Source organism: Chlamydotis macqueenii, chromosome 21 (assembly GCF_036417535.1).
Source record: "Chlamydotis macqueenii isolate bChlMac1 chromosome 21, bChlMac1.mat, whole genome shotgun sequence".
In the NCBI taxonomy this organism is placed as follows: domain Eukaryota; kingdom Metazoa; phylum Chordata; class Aves; order Otidiformes; family Otididae; genus Chlamydotis; species Chlamydotis macqueenii.
In genome coordinates this window covers 7,470,949-7,488,360 of record NC_141576.1, presented here as the reverse complement: position 1 = coordinate 7,488,360, position 17,412 = coordinate 7,470,949, and the positions used below count along the sequence as shown (strand labels likewise).

The following is a 17,412-nucleotide window of genomic DNA, read 5'->3' as shown; positions in this document are numbered from 1 at the left end:
CAAGGTCGAGCGCGGCGGCCATCGCGCCTTCCCGCCGGTAACCTTGACAACGGCGGCCGGGCCGGGCCGAGAGGAAATCTCGCGAGATGTGGCACCGCCCCGCCTGCCGGCGCCGGCAGATCTCGCGAGAGTCGCGCGGGGGAGGAGGCGGGGGTGCGGCCTGCGGTGGGAGGGGGCGGCCAAGATGGCGTCGGAGGGCGAGCTGGGCAGGAAGTGGGACCGGTGTCTGGCGGACTCCGCCGTCAAACTGGGTAAGGGCGGGGAGGGCAGGGCGGTAGGGGGAGGAACCGGGGAGGAGCGGTGGCGGCCGGCCGGGTGCCGCGGGGCCGGGAGAGCCGCCGCCCGCCCGGCCCCGCGGCCGAGCCCGGCGAGCAAAGGGCCCTGTGAGGCCCGGTGCTCCCTGCTGCTCCGGGCCTGGCTTAGGTCGGCGGCGGCCTCGCCGCGCTGCGGGCCCGGCGGGGTGTCCTAGGGCTCAGCCCTCAGTGCAGGGGCAGCGCTGCCTCCGGGGGTGGGGGACCGGGGCGGCGGTAGGGAGCCGGGCGGCCCCGGGCCTGGCAAGGTGACCTTGGCCGCGGGCGCGGACCCTCCCCGGGGATCTAAACCCCGGCGTGGCCCCGTCTTACCGGCGATCCGGTGGCGGAGGGTCGGTTTTGACCTCTGGTTACTCCCTGTGTTGAAAATGAGAGGTTTCCCAGGGAAATATCCCTCTGCGCTGAGCTCCGCGGCCGGTGGGACGCTGCCTGCCCTGAATGAATGGGCCCCGGGTACGCATCCCCGGGTCCTTCAGTGCCGCGACCTTGCCCGCCTTTAGTTTTGCTATGACGACGGCTTGGTTTTCGAAATGTGTTTCTGCAGAGCTGTTCACATCACTCACTGGACGAGGTGGGCTGTGTTTATTAAAAGCAATTCTCAGCGTGACATGCTGATGACTTTGGCATGTGTTACCGAGTACGGTGTGTGCAGTTCGACATTGAGAAGCTTTTCATCTGGTGGCCCGACCCCGCAGACAGTTGTGCCTTTTCTTTAAGTAGGGGAACACTTTCATTCATTTCATTATTTTCTTTCATGTTTATTTGTCCTTAAAGTTAGGATTATGCACATGCCTGCAGTGCTTCAGATCTGCGACAAACCGTTCATAACATTTCAATTAGAACTGTGAGTTTTATGAGCGATCGTATTGTGTATGCCCAGTTTGGTGTTCTTCATGTGGCAGGCTGGCAAATCGACTGGACAGAGGTTGTGGCTTTATGAAATGTGTATACGAAAGCAAATCTTTAAATGCAATGTATAGAGCAAGAAGTGAAGTATCTGACACGAAAGGTATGCTTTCCATGTTGGTGGGGAAGTCTCTCTTAGAACCGTAAATAATATCTGAGAAATGTGAATGTTTATTTCTTGTTGCTGTAGTGTCCTTGTGCTTGAAAGCGGATGAGGAGCTCGAGGTTTTAGTTGCCTAATACTTTTCCATTAGAAAAGATGTTTAATAATATTATGTAAACTGAAACTTCTGTTGTTTATAACAGGCCTTTGAAAAGTGTCAAGTGCTCCAGAGCAATGTTTTGCCTTATGAAATTCTATTCAGGTTTGTCTGACAAACATATCCAGATATGTTTATGTTTTCGTAGCATTGGTTGCTTTATCATAAAATATTAAGTATGCCAAATTATAAACAAGAACTTGTTCCATGCTGCAGCTGTGTGTGTAGGAATCCTGTACATGACAAGTCTCTCTGGGAAGCTGAAAGAAGTGGATACAGGGTGGATTTTGATGCAGCATGTCTGTTCAGCACACCTATTGTTTTATTTTGGCATTTTCTTCCATCCTAAAGTGGCAACAGAAGAAAGAAAACACGCTTAGACTTTCTGCGCTAGTGCTCTAGACCGTTGAGTAGAGGTCTTAATGAAATTCATGTTTTTCATTAGGTTGCCCAAAAAGGGCGCATGGGCTGCAGCTCCTTAATTTTATCCCTAGTACTAAACCCAGTGTGATGGCTTCAAACACGTATTTCTCTTCATGTGTGATAGCATTTTTCTGTTCTATGTGCTTGTATGATTGATCTCGTAACTCACGCGTTTGTGCTGGCAACCTTCTCCGTGGTGTCAGCGACAAACGACTCGGTGTGAACTGTGGAAGTTGGAACAACCGAGAAGTCGCTTCATACTCCAGAGATTTGTGACTGAAGATGATGATGGCCTTTAAATGTGAAGTGAGTCGGTGGCCTAACTATGCAAACTGTTAGCTGCGTGCTGACAACACAAACTCTCTCAGACTCTCAGCGGAGATGACTGTCTTCTCTGCAGGGACTTTAAAAACCTGCATGGTTGTGGTGATTGTTTTTGTAATATTATTGCAAAGTTTGCTGGAGTTTCCAATAAAGTATCAAGGGCGGTTGTTATACTGCAAAGAAAGAAAGAAAGAAAATTGAGAATTCCATTGCTTGTTATGTGGGATATAGAAGTCTACCAAATCCTAGCTTCTTTGTTGGACTTTTCCTTTTGGTGGCCACAGTTTCCTTCCCGTACGTTCCTGTACATCCTGAGTGCTGTTGCAAGAGAGATCTTTCCAGCTGGGGAAAAACAAGTGTTGTGATTTCCCATTCCAGACCCTGTAAGTAAAGGAAAGCACTGAATTTTTGTAGCCTTGCACATGTGACAATTTTCAATGTCTGTGAGAACTGTAGAGACAGATAACTCCTGTGGGTTAATTTGGGGACTGGAGGGACGTGGGAAACAGAAGAGAGTTAGAAGGGGAGGCAGCAGCTATCAGGGTGACTTTATTAGCAATAGCACATTTCTAAATAATACTGGGGGCTGTGCAGCCTGCCCTGTGTTGTGTTAGTCTTTCAGGCTTTCTGTGTATTTGTAGTTGGCTGTGTTGTTTGTAGTTGTGCTGTATGTTTCAGTTGGAGATCAAGCTCCTGAAAGAAAGTTGGTCTCCTGCCACTAAAACGTCCAAAACATATTTATCTTATGTTAGTTACATCTTTTTAAATGCTGTATTGTATTTTTGACCTCTTGGTCACTACCTGTGTGCATCTTGTACCGTAGAATTACAACTCTTTCTTTTTCCTGTTAGTTCAAAACAGAATGTGTTGCCAGGCGTTGCTAAGACAACATTTCATTTCAAAGAGTTAAGTACTGTAAACCTCTGTTTGCCTGCGCAAAACAACAAAACACTGTTAAATGGAGTTTATGCGCTCACCTCCTTTTTCTTAGGACTGACATTTATTTCTTTTGATGATGATGAGGATGGCTCTAGGTATTTTTGTTCCCTTTGTGTGTAGTGGGCTGGGCTGTGCTTTCTTGGCTGAGCCGGCAGTTTCTCTGACGGGCGATCCAGATCATGCTGGCTGTGGCTTCGCACCGTTCTCAAGACTTGTCACCCATGAAGTCATTTAAATAATTTAACTTTCTGTTCCATCTTTCTTCCTGGTGCTGTTTTTTCTTACTCATTAAAAAGTTGCTTGTTTCGTGTGCAGGGAGGGAGAATCAAACTACAGTGGCTTTCTTTTTCTTCCCAGCTTGCAAAGCTTTATAAACTCCTGTGTCCTCTCCAGCCTTCACAACCGTTTCCTCCCTTTTATCAGTAGAGCTCTGCAGAGAAGGGACGGGGAAGTAAATAGTATTGTGGTCTTCTTCCACCTTCTTCAAACCCCATTTAAAGGGTTGATTTGTTTGTTTAACTGATTGTTAATTCATGTCTGTTTATTTTGAAAGACAATTACTCATGAAGGACTGTCAGAGTTGTTTTTTCTCTGCGAGGCTATAATTTTGGACAAATTATTATTATATGCCGTTTCCAGGGAACGGGGAGGCAATAAGGAGTGTGTGTTTATGGGAAGGGAGATTTGTGTGCCTGTGTGTCTTGTTTTGTTTCGAAACTGCTGTAGTTTTAAATGAGTTAAACACTGTAATTTACCTGATACTGAAAGGTAGTCCTAGGAAAGCTGTTCGCTTCTTGGCTTGTGTGTTAAATTGCTGTGCTGAAGTTTGTTGTTTTTTGCAGGAGGCAAATGTTTTGATGTATGGCCCTGTTTGACCAAAATTCCGCCTGGAAGCTTGTAAATAACCCAGTGTAGTAATGTTCATTTTCTTCTAATCCACTGTTTTGACATCTGAAAATAAAATGCTTCTAATTTCCATTTAATAGAAATTTTTTAAGAGAAAAGGGCACTTTCAGTTCTCCTGCAACTGTTACGTGATTTCTTCTGGCTTGCATCATCTGGCCTGCTTGAGTAGCTGTTTCTGTTAACTGCAAGGGTGAAATTGTATTGTTTGTGTCATTCCACAGACTGAATGTTTCAGAAGGAATCATTGTATGGATTGCAATGTCAGTATTTTTAAATAATCCTTCACATGGTTATGAATAGGATAAAGTCAGTCTCTGTAATGATAAAACTTGATTATACGTTCTGAAAACTGGATTAGACTTTCTCTAAATATACAAAAATCCTGAAATTCCTGTTTTGAACTGGTTTTTTTTTGGTTGGCAATTGTAGTGTGGCCATCCAGTCTTAGCTGCCAGGTCAAAAGACTTGTTCTTTGTTTGGGATTTTGTTTTTAATACTGGAGAACACAAATATTGTGTGAGCACACAACTGCATTGTTATGTGAGCTTTGTTTGTAACTCCAAGTTATTTTCCTTTGTCATACAGGAGATCCAGTTCTACTAGTTGGATCTTGTAGCAGACCAAGTAGTGTAAATATTAACTGGTTACGGCTTAGGCTGTGCGGAGAGGCAATACAGCCAACGAAGAAATGTTTTATTTGGAAGAAGCAGACAAATGCTTTTCTGAGAATAGGCTTTTAGTCAAAAATCTAAGAGCAATATTTAGTTATGTTCTTAGCAGAGTTCTGAATGCAATGACTGTCTCCAAATTAAGGGGCTATTATCTTCTTTTGGAAGAAAAAGACAGAAAAATCTGTAGGAATCCAGGTTTTTCTCCTCCTGACTGCATTGTGTCCTGTTGTTCCTCTTGGCTGGCCATCCAGCTGAGTCAGGAAACTCTGCCCTGCCTAGGTGCACCTGATCAGCTCACTAACCGAAGCCGTGAGCAACGCTGGGGGACGCCCTGCTCAACCTTTGTTCCGGCCTGCTCTTGGCAATGCTTCTGGTGTGCAAGAAAACCTGAAAGAAGAGCTATGACATCCCTCTGACAGTGCAGCCACTTAAAACCCCGAAATACGTAAGATCTCCTTGGCTGGAAATGAATCCAAAGTGCACCGGCTTCCTTGTCCTCAGCGTTAGTACGTTGATAAGATGCCAGCTGTGCCTTCTTTGGGAGGTGACACACGGTGACACTGTCCAGGGGAGGGGGACTCTGGCCAAGTGATACCCTAAACCACTCGTTTGTTCCTTGAGATGTTATGGCAGTAGGTGGGAACAGCTCTTTGTTCTTCGTTATATGAGATTTAGTTCTCTGGGAAAATTATTTTGGGGCTTCTCTCACATCCTTCATGATAATAAATTGAGAACAAGAGATTTGAGAAGGATCAGGCTTCTTTCCTTAGCATCTCTGCTGGTGAGGTGCCACCGTAATGGTTCTTGCTCTACATTGCCTCTGTTTCTTAGCTGGGCCAGTAGACATCAGTAATGGTCAACCTACATTGGCTGGGTGTGAAGAAACGTGAGTGCCAGCCCTCATGGTTACGCTTGCAGAAGCCCTAAATGTGGATGTGCTAAACTTTTTTCTTTTTAGCAATGCTGTTGTTTTGATTAGTGGAATATTTTAATGCAGTTAGACAAGGCAGAGTTCTCTGTCAGAGGTCTGTTGTCTGTATGAGTATCTTGCTCCTTTCTTATATATGTGCTTCTAAAGCAAGTGCGACTCTGATTTTGTCTAAAAGCTTCATAAGATCCTTTGTTGTGCCCTCTTTTCAGAGAGCAGACTCCACTCTTCTCCCCTTCCCCTCTTAAAAAAGGGAGGAAATGGGCGTGCCCTCTCATCTCACCAGCTCTTTCACCAGTGTGGGGATAAGCAGTCTGGTCCCTTACGAGACTATCGCTGTGATTGCGTGGGAGATCATGGGCTAACCGGGATACTTCCTGCTGCTGTGTGTCCATCTGCAGCAGCGTTGATGTTTATCATCAGCGGCGGGGGGACTGCAGGAGCCCTTAGGGGTGAAAGCGGCCTCTGAAAGCATGTTGGGATTTTTGTGTTATAATGGCATTTGGATATTTATATTCTATCATTCCAAGTATTCTGTGTTACTACAGTCAAATGCTAGAAGAAAACAAAACATACTTTTTTCCTCCTTCTTCCTCGAGTACTTGGTATATAGTTTCGCAGTGTTTTCTTCCAGTGTCCTTGCTCATTTTTCTGTCTGCTATATCAACAATCCACACAACGGGGGAGATGGGAATGAAAGCTTCGAAGCTGGTGTTTGAAGAAAATCTGATTCCTGTCACGAAAGACCTTGCTAAGAGTCTGCTTAAAATTAATTCTCTTTGTAAATAAGTGATTTCATGGTCTCAGATTTCTAACTGGTGCTAAGTGCTGCCTTGTAAAGGCCCTAGGGTGGGAAGGAGGCTCTCCTCCCCGTTTTTGCAAAACAATTATCTACGTATCTTGTCAAAATGGCATTGGAGCGGGGCAGGACGGGACATCCTACAACAGGAAGGAGAATATAATTTTGAGAGTTGCTTGCCTTCCTGGTTTGTTTTGAAGATCTTGACTTTTCTTGGGTATTTCCTTACCCAAAGGAAATTTTAGTGCTGAAATGAACTGACGCTCATTTGAAACTTTCAGTGCATCAGACCTGTGGATGAGATCTACTATTGGACCTCAAAGCTGTTGCTGTCACTGTCCCCAGAGAGAAACTAACTGAGCTCAATGGATTTTCTTAATCCTCATGGAGGCTGTCGTTCTACTGGGACAAGTCTCTGACCTATTTTAGAAGGTCTTGTCTATACAGAGTGGTTGCTATTTTCTTAGAACAAGAAGCCATCTTCCAGGAGCTCCTTCGTAATTTTATTTCAATCATTCAGTTCTTTTAGGTGTAAAATAACAGAATCTGAAGGAGAGGAGGCTGAAGCTCTCTATTTTGTATTTGTGTATTAGGAATGACAGAGGAAAAGAATAGTTTTCTTTTTGTCATCAGATTAAGTAGTTGAAAAACTTCCAACTGCTATAGTAACAGCAGCACATTTGCCAGGTGTCAATGAGCATATTTTAATCCTTCTATTTTACGTTTGAAGCTATTGAAGAACAGTATAACTAGATGTGGCAGTCTTAATAGCTGCTTCAGCCCGTAACTGCTTGGGTAGCCTAGGAAAGAACCGTGCAGTATCGCTGTAGGAGGGACTGTTGATTAAATTTATAGAAAAAGGTTTTCCCAGATGTTCTTATGGGGCAGCAGCCCGTCCTGAAGATTTGTGTTTCTCTCCGAGACACTTTTATGATGTCCTGTTGGGTATATGGCGCGTGCTCTTCTGTGTGTTACATTGGTTTGAGGTACTATGACGTTTTTCTCAGAAGGTGTAGGGGCCAAAAAAAAGTAGAATGAAAAAGTTTTGGAGACTGGGCTTTCTGCCTAATACCAATTCCGTGTGGCTGTGCTGGTCCGTACGGCCGGGATGCTTACTAGGGAGCGGGAGTAAGATGTCCGCAGGACTGTCCTGTTCCCTGTTGACACTGACTGTAAATGAGTTTAAGCTGACGTGATCGATGTAGGGTGGAAGAGACTGTTTTTCTAGTTAAACATTTTAAACTGTCAGAGGAGGTGAAAAATGCGTTATACTCTTTCCTGTGGCCTTTTTTTCCAAAGAGTCTGTCATGCAAGAAAGGGAGGGAAAATGTGCCCAGTGTGGATCAAGCCCTTAGCTTTTCCATGTTCGTTTGTTTTTATTGTAAGATAAACCTTTCATGTTTTATTGTTATGAAGTTAAAGCCCGGCCTAGAGGTGCTGATCTTTAGTAGAAACAGCTGCAGACCGAGTGTCCCCTGGTCAGGTGGGAGGCTCTTTGAAGCAACATGTTGCCTCTTTAAAAGGAAATTGAGCATGTGAGAACTTAAACCTGTAAAACTCATCAACAGCTCTGCCATTGTTTATCTCTGGTGTAACTTTATATAGAATTAAAGTGAAACGCATTACTTGGCTTCCAAGACAAGATGGTTTAGCTCCCACTTGGTCCTGGAGACACAGGAAATGACCACATAACCACAAATACTTACTAGTGGAATAAAGATGAGTAACAAACTGTCCACAGAAATAGATTCTTAACCAGACTGGCTAAGAAGTTAAATGTAGCTAAAGCTTCTGGTTTTAAGTTAAAACCAATGCTTAAACATTAAAACCAAGTAGAAAAGAACAAATGCTGTCTATGCACTGGCTGACTTGAGGGGGCAGATCTGAGCATTTCTGGTTGATTGGGTGTTGCGATCAGCCACAACTTTCAGCATAGTCTCTTCCTCAGAAAAGAAATGAACCTAACTGTCTTTGCGATGAGGGAAGCTAAGGTATTCTTCTGGCTTCACTTCTCAAGTTGCCTTCTTGTACAGAAAACAAAAAAAAAAAAATTAGCTGTCAGATCTCCTCCTTCACTTCTCTGTAGCATTTTTGTTACTTAAAGCAAGGCCTTAGGTATCTTACCATTATCTTTTAAAACTAATCAGCCACTATGCTCCCCTTCCTGCTGGAATAGGGTGCAGTGATAGCCTCTAAAATTTACACTGTGCACTTTCATGAAAGAGAAGAATCCCTCCCTAGAACCAAGCTTATCACTGCTTCAGGAAAAAAAGAAAAAAAGCTTTCCTAAGAAAGACCGTTCTGTCTTAACAAGTCAGTCATGCTGAACCACATCTGCTTGACAGTGATGTTGGGTATTGGTGTGAGGAAGACTTAGGTTTTGTTTTAGGTTTAGGCTGAATTGGCAGTTGGCAGAAATAATCAGTTTTTCACCTTTCAGTGTATCCTGTAGCTTCCCGCATGGCCAACAGGAAGCAGCATTTATGGCATCTGCGTTGAGCCTTTGCAAATGGAGCTGTAATGTGAGAGAGCATCTGAAAGAGGTGAAGAGAATACAAGATAATGATGGTTTCTGGAAGTAGATGGAAAAAAACTGCGTTAACGATAGCTGCTTCCTTAGGGCAAGCTTTTCTTAAGACAAGAAAGTAAGCAGTTTACCACCACGCTGGTCAGAAGAATGAGGGTTTGACTGGCGATGTGGAAAATGTGGTGACATTAGAAACTGCCTGGGCTGTGCATTGAGATGATGCAGAATTTGTAATCCTGTAAATCATTTCTCATTGATTAGGTAAACTGTTTGGGTTGGCAGAGGGGATCTTTTCTTGGACAGGAAGCGTAGGACCAGTATCGCTCACTGCATGACAGGCCTTCTGAACCAGACGGTTCAAACAACGCCTAGTGCTGTCTGAACAGAAAGTGATTACCTCCAGAAAGTTCTTTTCAGACCGACGATACAACAACCCAAAACAAAAAGGCAGCATAACTACCTATTGTAGGAAAAGACTGGCAGAGGGAGTCGGGTCAGAGGGCCAAACAGTTGTCCGTTGGATGAATTCTTGAAGATAGTAATTATCCTTAATAGCATAAACATTCTGCGAGAGCCAACACCAGCTGTATTATAGCAAAGGTACAGAAGGAAGGCTCTTCTTGGGGAGGGGGAGAGGAGGAATTAGCACGGATGAACTGCTGCTGTTAGCAATGCATGATGTCTCTTCCAGCCTGCGTATAAATGCCCGTCAGTGACACGCTATGAGTAGTTAGCTGTTTATAGGAGATGCTCCAAGGAGCGTATCTCTTGCTGTCTGAAATGCAGAAAAAGCCTGAAGCTCTGACCAGACATCTCTGAGGAACTGAGACTTTCCCTTAGCTGTGCAAATGATTAGAGTGAAAACTTGACCTTCTGAGAAATGCTGGGTTTCTAAAATGTCTGGGGGAGTTATGTCAGGACCACTTGGCAGGCGGTCAAAGTTCTTCCCTGCAGTTGCGTGTTTTGTAAGCCTACTCCAGAGTTGTAATGACCTGGTAAAGTAGTTACCTCTGTCACAACTGGAGATAATGAAAACATGTAGTAAAATGAAAAGAGTTTTCAAAAGCAACTCTGATTTCCAGCTCTCGGTAAGTACGGGTGGTGAAGTCTGAACAGGAGAGTAAGCATAAGGGGGTTTGCTCAAATCATCTGTTTGGTCATCTCTCTTCTAATATTCAATTTTTTTTTTTAATCAATGAAAAATGTGGAGTGCTTAGTTAATTTACTAGGTAATGCAGTGCCTCAACAGGAGCTACCGTTAGTATGCTTTTTGCAAGGTAAAAGGTTTAAAGAACAGTAGGAGACTTAAGAAAAAGAAACATACTCCTATACGCCAAGAGGGTACAGGATTCTTTGGCATTGTTCTGGACTCAACCCACTTAGTAATGCATTCAACAGGAGCTTAAATAAGGGTCACATACATTTAGGACTATTGAAAAACAACCAAAAAAAGTCTTTTAATTAATAAAACTCGTTATACCTAGGTTAGATTTCTTGTATTGAAAGGAGAGAATTGAAACCCGTAACAGGATGTGCTTGCTGCAAAATAAACCTGAAGCTGTTGGGTATTTTTTTAATGACTGACTTACTTTTTTTTTTTTCTCCCCCTTTTTTAAACTTTTGTACGTCTGCACCTTATCTAAAATTCTTGTCTTTAGTGGATCTAATTAAAGGTAGAGTTTGCCCACTGAGCTCAAAGTTTTCACTGTTATATTTATTGGGTCGTGAGAGGAGTTTTGCAGACTTGCCTGACTTCTTGCAAAAAATCATAAGCACACCTTCCAAGGAAAGCAAAAATTATTTTAAAATATGCCAGCTGAGTTCTTTAATGGTGCTTGGATAATTTTTTTTTTTTTTTCAACGGCTGCAGTTATTTCTATATATAGTATAAGGATGTGAAAAGTCTTTCATTCCTAATGTGTTTAAATATGCTCCATAATGAATGTTGTGGATGTGAAAGATAAGCAGCCTGGAGCTTTCTTTTGCAAGGTATAGGGTAACACAAAGCATCAAAGTTTTGCTGCCCTCAGGACACACATTGAAGTAGTTAAAGTAGTGAGATAAACGAAATACAATAAGATATTCATCTGCAAAATCTAAAGCTCTAGGACACAATAAGTTTTCATTTAAGTGTTTCTCATTTGCTGACAATGAGCCAAATAAATCTTAATTCCACATTGGAGATGGTGACAGAAATTCAGTGACTTTCCCTGGGATGAGAGTCTGGTTTGTTTCCCAAATCTTTCCAATAACATACTTGTATAGGTTGGGATTCTAATCTGAATTAGCTGGTTGCAGTTACTTAAGAAAACAATTTTTTTTTTTTTTTTTTTCAGAATTGCTATTTAAGAACATTTTTTTTTGATGTGCTGAAACAACATGTAGTCTGAGTCCTCACTCACTGCGTTTCTTCTTACAGGTGCTGGATTTGGATTAGGAATTGTTTTTTCAGTCATCTTCTTCAAAAGTAGGTATACTGCAGAAATCTTGACTGCCTAGTTTCCTAATTTCTGTCTGTTGTGGGTGGAATTTAAAACCGAGAAATCTTTGAGGCGTGTAAAACTTAATCATCACGTTAGACCAATTCATTCATTATTGGCCATGTCTTTCCAGTTGAAATGGAGTTACCTAAACTGTTGACTATTGTGTAACAAGGTTGTTACATGTGACATCTCTCTAAGCTCCTCCTGTGCTCAGCTCAAATTCTGGAAATTCAGGAAACCCTGAGCCAAATTACTGGAGCCGTGTGTCTAGACATCAGTTTATGCCAGTCTTGCCAGGGTTTTAAAACTGATCTAAATTCCTTTTTAGTTATGCTTTAGTAACAGAATAATTTCCAGTAACATCTTGAATTCAGAGATTGCTCTCCATTAAATTCTAAATATGATGTCTTACTCACTCTTGCTCTTGTTATTTTTTCTGAAATGGTCTGGTTTTTACCTGGTTTTAGGACTTGTAGCACTTAAAAATGCCTAATATTCATCTTCCAGTAATTTATTATTTCTCGGTGCTTATTTAACAATAGTATCACTCTGAAATGAACAGCTTTTCTTGACTTTTTAACTTCTCTCTGCTTGGCTTCCCTCACAGGAAAGACATGGCCTATCGCTTTTGGGTCAGGGATGGGGTTAGGAATGGCTTATTCCAATTGTCAACATGACTTCCAGTCTCCGTATCTTCTCCATGGTAAATATGTAAAAGTAAGTATCAGTACTAGTTACTATTAATTTGTAACTGTTTATAAGTTAGCATTAGATGATACATCTAGACACTATTTAAATGGTTATTTCTCTGCCTTTCCCAAAAGAGTGCTAGAAAGAAGAAAGTTGTGTTGCTGAAGCCGGGGTGATTCCCCTGCTCTTTAGAAACTTTTTCTATCTGGTGTGTTTAGCACTAAAATTACTAGACTGAATACATAAACTAATTTTAGGAGATCCTGCAGGTAGGTTTTCCCACAACCTGGAAACACATAAAATACATGTTAGAAAAGCTGAAAAACTAAACTAGTGGTAAGATTCTGTCTTCAGACTTTGAAAGAGATGAGCTCAGAAGATGCATGTCAGGGAGATCTGCCTCTGGAAGCAGATCTTTGATCTTCTATGAGGGTTTTTTTGCAACATGAAAACACTAATCACTTTTAAGTTTTGTAGCTGGTTTGGCTGGATAGTAATGTAATAATTAGTCTGAACAAATTGTGCACTTTAAATAGTTTTGAAGAGGATAATTTAAATGAGTTCAGTATTACCATTGACCAGGCTGAGATAAAATATTTTAAAATAGATTAATTAGCAGGAACCATTTGTGAGCTCACAAACTGCATACAGTGGACTAAGTCCAGAAACTGACTCCATTAATATTTTCTTTATTTCTTCACACTAAAAGCTGGAGCTGTTCTTATGGTAATTTATCATTGTGTCATCTGAAAGAAAATAAAGATGGTGTGCATGTATATTTTGGATCCACAAAGCCATATACTGCTAAAAGCACTTCACTGGTACTGATGGAGGGGCGTGCACCAGGACACAGTTATTTTAGCACTTCAGAAAGCACTGAGGTAAAATCTTCTGCCGGGAACTTTTCGTGGCAAGTACACAGAACGCAAAAATTGCTCCTATATTGCTCTTCTATGTAATGAAGAAGACCTGAAAGTTGAGTCCAGTCCTCCTTAGATTTACTGGCAGATGACCTTTTGCCAGCCCTCCCAGACATACCTGTTTACAAATATTATCTTCAGCTGCCTGCAAAGGAATGGAAACAATAACAAGATTCTGGAAACAACTTCTTCAGAGTAAAATATCTTGGATAGCAATGGAGAGAAGACTTAGATGCAGCTGATACAACGCTGCCAGAATGCAATCAGAATCAAAAGTCTGTGCGTGATTCTTCTGGCCAGATTTGTTAACATCCAAACGTGTTAGCTTTCCGCACCATCCTGAGGGTATTCCTCCAATTTATGTCTCCAAAAGGAAACTGGAATGACGTTTCTGTGGCTTCATGTGAATGGTAAATGCCCTGTTTGCATGTTCTGAGAGGACATTATTCATTCAAGGATGCTTGTTACTAGGGATGATGGGCAACAGAAAACTGATTTTCAGGTCAGCCTAGTAAGGGTTTTTGCTTGGATTAAGGACTAATCTGTGCTCTGGAGCAAGGGTAGTTGTTTGAGGCATGAGGTAATTGAAAGGGCACTTCACGGAAGAAGCGCAGCTGCCTGCATGGCACAAGACAAGAGAAATAGTTTCCAGTGCACTGTCTCCACCAGCTTTCTCTGGCACAAGGAGGCTGAACATGCTGAGAGAGGAAAGGTGCGGATGAAGCCATCTAATGGTTAATGTCATTAATTCTCTCCAAAATGTCGTGTCATGGATAATGGCTCCGAGGTTATTACAACAAAATTATTTCATTTCTGTTGGTTCGGAGCATGGAAAATATTGTTGCATTATCAGTCATCTGTTTTTTTCCTAGAAAATAGCTGTAACTATACTCTGTAGGACTTCCTTTACAAAACTGAGTTTCTCTTCAAATGCGAACTTGTCAAAATGTGAGATTCTGCAAGAAAATCAACTTTATTAAGAGAGAGAGAAACGTAACACAGATTAGGTTGAACAAAATTATTTCTAGTTTTCTGAACCTGTCAAGTTCGTGGTGTCACAGGATAATTGAGGTTGGAAAGGACTTCAAGGAGGTCATCTAGTCTGACCTCAAACTGGGGTCAGCTACGAGGTCAGACCAGGTTACTCAGGACTTCTGTTCAGTCCGGATTCTTGATTCTTCAGGACCAAGTTCTTAATTCTGAATCCTCAGTAAGAACAAGTGAGGGCAAAGGACCTTCACAATACCAAATAATCAGGAGATTACAAGAGAATTTTGCAGCTATTCTAGCTGTAATTTGGATCATCTCGCTGCCCATCCTTTGGGTTATTAGGTAGATCGTGAAACACTAGCACCAATGCAAGAGCCATTCATCTAGACCACGAGACTGCTTAAAATGAGAAAAGTTCTAATTTGTGGTCATAAAATTCTGAGGGTTTTTATCAAGTGGATTTCACTGTGACTTCAGCTGAATTTAAAATCAACATCTAGCAATTATTTCAAGGCTTAAAATGATGTGGCTGAGAATTACATGGCCTAAGGTTTCCTTGCAAAATGGAAAGTATTGTGTTTTTCAGGTTATTTAGCCTGTATTATTCATCACCCCAAACCCCACAACCCTGTACTTTGATAGCAATGTGGATTATATTGATGTGCAGCCATACAAGAAGTTTGGCAACTGGAACCTTTCCTCCTGCCCTTTGTGGCTTTGATTTCTATCCGATTTCTGTTCAATCTCTGAATAGTTAACCTGAACAATAATGTTGGGTTTTTCATGCATATAAGCCTCCATTTCTTACCAGAATGCATGAAATATGCATGAAAACAGGGCACGCTTCTGGTATGAAAATAGCTGCTTAACTTTTCCGTACACAACTTCTCAGTCTAGCAAAGGATGAAAATGTGAGCCTACCTCCTGGAAATGTTACAAAGCTGAGTGGCTTGCTTTACATCGTGCAGCACCTTCCATGTAAGGAACCCGAATGGCTTTTTTAATAATATAAGCCTTCTTGCTTTACAGGAACAGTGACTAATGGCTAAGACTATCCCAGTGGGAAGGAAGGAGAAATCAATGATTATTCCTCAGGAATACTGAAGTGCCCCTGGAATAAGCCAACATTCTTCAGTAACGATCACCAGTAACTCTTTATACTCCAACAAACTGTTTCTGTACATGAAATCAAGTTCTGTTGCTTGTTTTGTATCATGTCTGGAAAGTACAAGGAAAAGCTCTTCTGGGAAATAAATAAAAGAAAAATGGCCTTCTCTGGTGTATTGACTTTGTATGTGAGTGAGAGAGAGAGAGAGAATGGCAGGAGAGGACTTCAGTTTGAGTACCTAGCAGCTGTGGCCACCTGGGTAAAAGCCACTGTGAGAGCTCTTCAGAAAAGACAGCCGTCGTATGTTCCTCTCCACTCTTGAAAGGCAACCCCCATCTAACGTACACTTCAGAGAAGCATTCCCACCTCATAAATCACCCACTAGACCCCTGCTGCTTGTGCTGGTGTTTGGAGAGGAATATAAATACTCCGATGTCCTGTTTGTACAGTTGCCCTTTAAAATTGGAGTTTTGTCCTCTCCAAAGAGGCAGAATCCGAAAGGGCAAATCCTGACCATGTGACTGATGCAGCTAGCCAGTGCTGCCTCTTGTAGCTTTGAGTCATAGAGTGACCCAAGTTTGGAACTTCCTTGTTATAGTGGGCGAATTAAACAAACACGTGTGCCATCTGGCTCTGAGCTTGCCTTTTAGGGTGGTTGCTTTTCCACCCCTCTTCTGTCGGAGAACATCTACGTTTCAGTGTCTGGGAATGGGTCACAAATATTTAAAGTTCTTTATTATCTTGGCAAGTCGCTGGTCCAAGTACTCCATTCTACTTTACATTTACTTTGTCATTACTTGTTGGCATGTTGTCTACCACTCTTCTCGTTCGAGAGGTCATCCTCACTGCTTCTTTACTCAGCACAATTTTCTAGCTATTGAGATGGCCTTCAAGGACTTTTTTTTTTCTTTTTCTGTGCTTGCTGCATATTGTCTGTGTAGCACAAGACGTAAATGTAGAGACTGATAGGGAGCTTTTGTTTCTTGAAAGCCTGTTCTGCTGCGTGGTGAGCACTGGCAGATGGAAGAGTGACAAAAAAATTCCTCTCCAGAAAGGAAAACACAATGGAAAACAAGTTGTGCAATATTTTTTTTTTTTTAACCATGCCAAAAAAAGGAAGGGGATGGACTGAGAGGCAGTATTCTGAGTTCAGAGACCTTGAGAACTCTTTATCTTACTCAGCAGTGGGACTGAGATTTGGTCTGGGTGCTACAGCAGTCCTGCACCCCCACATTCCCCTGGGCACTTGTGTGTGGATCTTGCATGCTGAAGAAACATGTTGAGCTGTGCCCAGAGTCAACAGAAGCTGAAGAGCTCGCCTACAGCAACGGACTTGTGAAATAAAATAGCTTTAATGCCAGAGCAGCGTTAAAGACTGTCAAAGCATGATACCATCCAGGACCATTGCTTGAGCATGTCCTTGTTTTTCCACCTCCTCCCTTGCCGGACTGCATTCATCAGTCAGGTCAAAAAACAGCTTGTTGGAAACAGGATCTCTTTCTTTCTTCCCAATTTTGAATCATTTTATCTGGCCCCAATTTTTAATTTGAACTATGTACTTTGGAGCAATATCTCTTCTGTGGTTTGGAAAGTGTTTTTATTGAGTTCTGTGTGTGTGTGCTGCGATGCTAGCAGTCTGGTAAGCCTGTGAGTTCAGCTGAAGAGAAGAACATCAGCTTGGGTAAGAAACAGGGGAACCAGAAGCGGCAGCAACGCTCTGAGTATAACTACTGTCAACATGCAGAAAAAAGCATTAGCTAGCGCTGTGTCATTTGGGCGATGATGATGGGTTCCATTTTTATTTAGTGTCCGGGATAATGAGTTGTCCTGGCCTGGTATGCTCTGCTTTAGTTCAAATATCACTTCCTGGAGTTAATTCTTACTTAATATGATGTACTGTGACCCGTGATCAAGTGATTCTCCTGGTCCTGGAACTCGGAGGGTACCCCTGTAGGTATCCACTTGTAGTTACCCACTCGAACAACAAATGACCGTACATCATTTATTGTTAAAGTGAGAATAAGCAGAACAACTGTTCTTGCGCATTAATATGAAATTCACTAGGGTGAGTGTGGAAAAATGGCAGAATTTTACTCTAAAAAGTGGAATGTAAGTTTTGTCACTGTTCTTTAATTTTTTTTTTGTTTTTCACAGCTGCCTCGCTTGTTGCTGTTTGTGTTGAGATACATATATATGTATATATAACTAGCACATAATTGGCCTGTAT

At 42.1% G+C, this 17,412-nt stretch overlaps 2 protein-coding genes across 2 annotated transcripts in view; one reads left to right on the top strand and one right to left on the bottom strand.

Moving 5' to 3' along the window:
• CAPZB (capping actin protein of muscle Z-line subunit beta) overlaps positions 1-775 on the bottom strand; it is a 69,138-nt gene extending 68,363 nt beyond the window's left edge. Inside the window, exon 1 of the mRNA XM_086764280.1 lies at positions 624-775. The gene's annotated coding sequence lies outside the window, so the exon portion shown is untranslated. The remainder of the gene's footprint in view (positions 1-623) is intronic.
• MICOS10 (mitochondrial contact site and cristae organizing system subunit 10) lies at positions 154-15,351 on the top strand. The gene is made up of 4 exons (XM_086764281.1): positions 154-251; positions 11,414-11,461; positions 12,085-12,194; positions 15,107-15,351. The coding sequence occupies exons 1-4, from the start codon at positions 185-187 to the stop codon at positions 15,113-15,115; spliced, it is 234 nt and encodes a 77-aa protein (XP_086620407.1). The 5' UTR covers positions 154-184; the 3' UTR covers positions 15,116-15,351.
• Positions 15,352-17,412: the final 2,061 nt, after the last annotated feature.

Bases quoted from the DNA above. Each gene is read 5' to 3' on its own strand.
- MICOS10 (XM_086764281.1), top strand. From the start codon at position 185: ATGGCGTCGGAGGGCGAGCTGGGCAGGAAGTGGGACCGGTGTCTGGCG. The intron at 252-11,413 runs GTAAGGGCGGGG...TTCTTCTTACAG, and splicing joins GGACTCCGCCGTCAAACTGG to GTGCTGGATTTGGATTAGGA. The intron at 11,462-12,084 runs GTAGGTATACTG...CTTCCCTCACAG, and splicing joins TTCAGTCATCTTCTTCAAAA to GAAAGACATGGCCTATCGCT.